We start from the raw sequence: 1,677 nt of genomic DNA on the forward strand, positions 1-1,677 counted from the left end.
TGGAAAGTCTTCAGCCTGCCCAACAGACATCTAAAATGCATTCTGGAGTCAGCTGATTAATCCATCTTACATTTAATGGCAACTCCACTGTGGTTATTAAAAAACAAAACAACACTCTGGAATTCTAATGGCTGGCTTCTACTAGGGAAATTTTTGAAGGGATGGAAATCACAGATCACATTTTAAGAAAAAAAGAGAGAGAGAGCAACTATGATGAAGGAGCTCTCTTGTAAGAATATGTGGATTTTTTTGGAGGGTGGAGGGTGCTGAGCCACGCTGCCTGTGGGATCTTAGTTCCCTGACCAAGGATCGAACCTGTGTCTCCTGCATTGGAAGCTCGGGGTCTTAACCATTGGACTGCCAGAGAAGTCCCTAGAATAAGCGAATTTTTTGAGAATCAGGAACGCGTCCCCACATTGAGCTGCCCTCAGGGACAGAGAAAGATGTGAACTCACACATGTGCATCAAGGCGCTCCTCCTTCATTTGGTTACAGGGAGGCCAAGTCCCCTGAGAGGCACGAAACATGCCATTCGCCCATCATCTCTGGGTTCTCACAGATCACACCTGCACAAGGCACACGGACCCAGGCCAGGTGTTTCTAGGACCGTCTTGCTCCACTCCAGCATGGAGAATCGAAGCGGGGAGGTCAGGGATGTGCTCTGAAGACAAGTCTGCCATCGGGCAACCCCCAAAGGCCCAGGTTCTTTCTCTGTCCCGTTCTTTCCCCTCAAGTCCTCCCATCCCCCTCCATGGCCTCAAACCACCACCACCACTTCTCCAGCCCCTCAAGGATTTGTTAATCCATTCAATTCAGAATCTCTCTGTTCATTTGCTTTCAGGGGTCCCAGCAGATCCCCTGACTTCTTTCTTGCTCCGAGTTCTCCCCACCTCTGGCCCTCCAAATCCCCCTCACTCCCCACTTCTCCAGCCTCTCTGCCCCTGTCAGGATGCCTCACCATTCTCCCCAGGTTCAGCAGCTTCTCTCCCCACCAGCAAAATCTTCTCAGGCTCCCTTCCCCCCAAATTCCCTAAGACCCTCCCTCATCTCTCAGACACCCTCTTCCCCTTTTCTTGGACGCCCCTACCCCATGCTCACTCCCAGGGACCCTGCCAGCCCCATCCTCTCCTTTCAGGAACCCCGTGCGCCCTGTTCTTAGAATGCAAGGACCCCTTCCTTCCCTCTACATCACTACTCAGGGACTCCTCCCCCTTCCTCCGATTTCACCACTAGGGACCCCTGACCCATCCTCTCCCCTCAGGTGAGGATCACTACCATAGCTTCACTCTGTAGGGTCTCATATCCCCGTCTTATCCCCGCAGGGACCGATTCACTATCAGACCATCATCCCCCAGCAAGAACCCTGCCAGAGCCCAATTTCACCATTCAGGGATCCCCCTCCCGCCAATATCATACTCAGAGTCCCTCATCCTCTCCTCTCCTCTTCAGGGATCCCTCCTCCGACCTTACCTGGGCCTTCTCTCCTCCTTTCGGGGACTCCCCCTTCCCAGATCTCGCTACTCGGGGCCTCTCCCCTCTTCTCTCCTCGACCCCGTCCCCAGACCTCGCGACTCTGGGACACCCCCCACACACACACATCCTGTCCTCTCCCCGGCCCCGGCCCGGCCCACTCACTCGGAGGCGCCCTCGCTGGTAGGGGACGGGCCCTCGGCGATGG

General features: G+C 54.8%; 1 protein-coding gene across 1 annotated transcript in view; it reads right to left on the reverse strand.

Annotated features, from left to right (window-relative positions):
* Window positions 1–1,677, reverse strand: part of MAP2K2 (mitogen-activated protein kinase kinase 2) — a 22,017-nt gene that overhangs the window by 19,692 nt on the left and 648 nt on the right. Inside the window, exon 5 of the mRNA XM_010828451.1 lies at window positions 1,635–1,677. Coding sequence (XP_010826753.1) covers window positions 1,635–1,677 — 43 coding nt within the window. The remainder of the gene's footprint in view (window positions 1–1,634) is intronic.

The sequence above is a fragment of the Bison bison genome, unplaced genomic scaffold, assembly GCF_000754665.1.
Source record: "Bison bison bison isolate TAMUID 2011002044 unplaced genomic scaffold, Bison_UMD1.0 scf7180017864492, whole genome shotgun sequence".
NCBI lineage: Eukaryota > Metazoa > Chordata > Mammalia > Artiodactyla > Bovidae > Bison > Bison bison.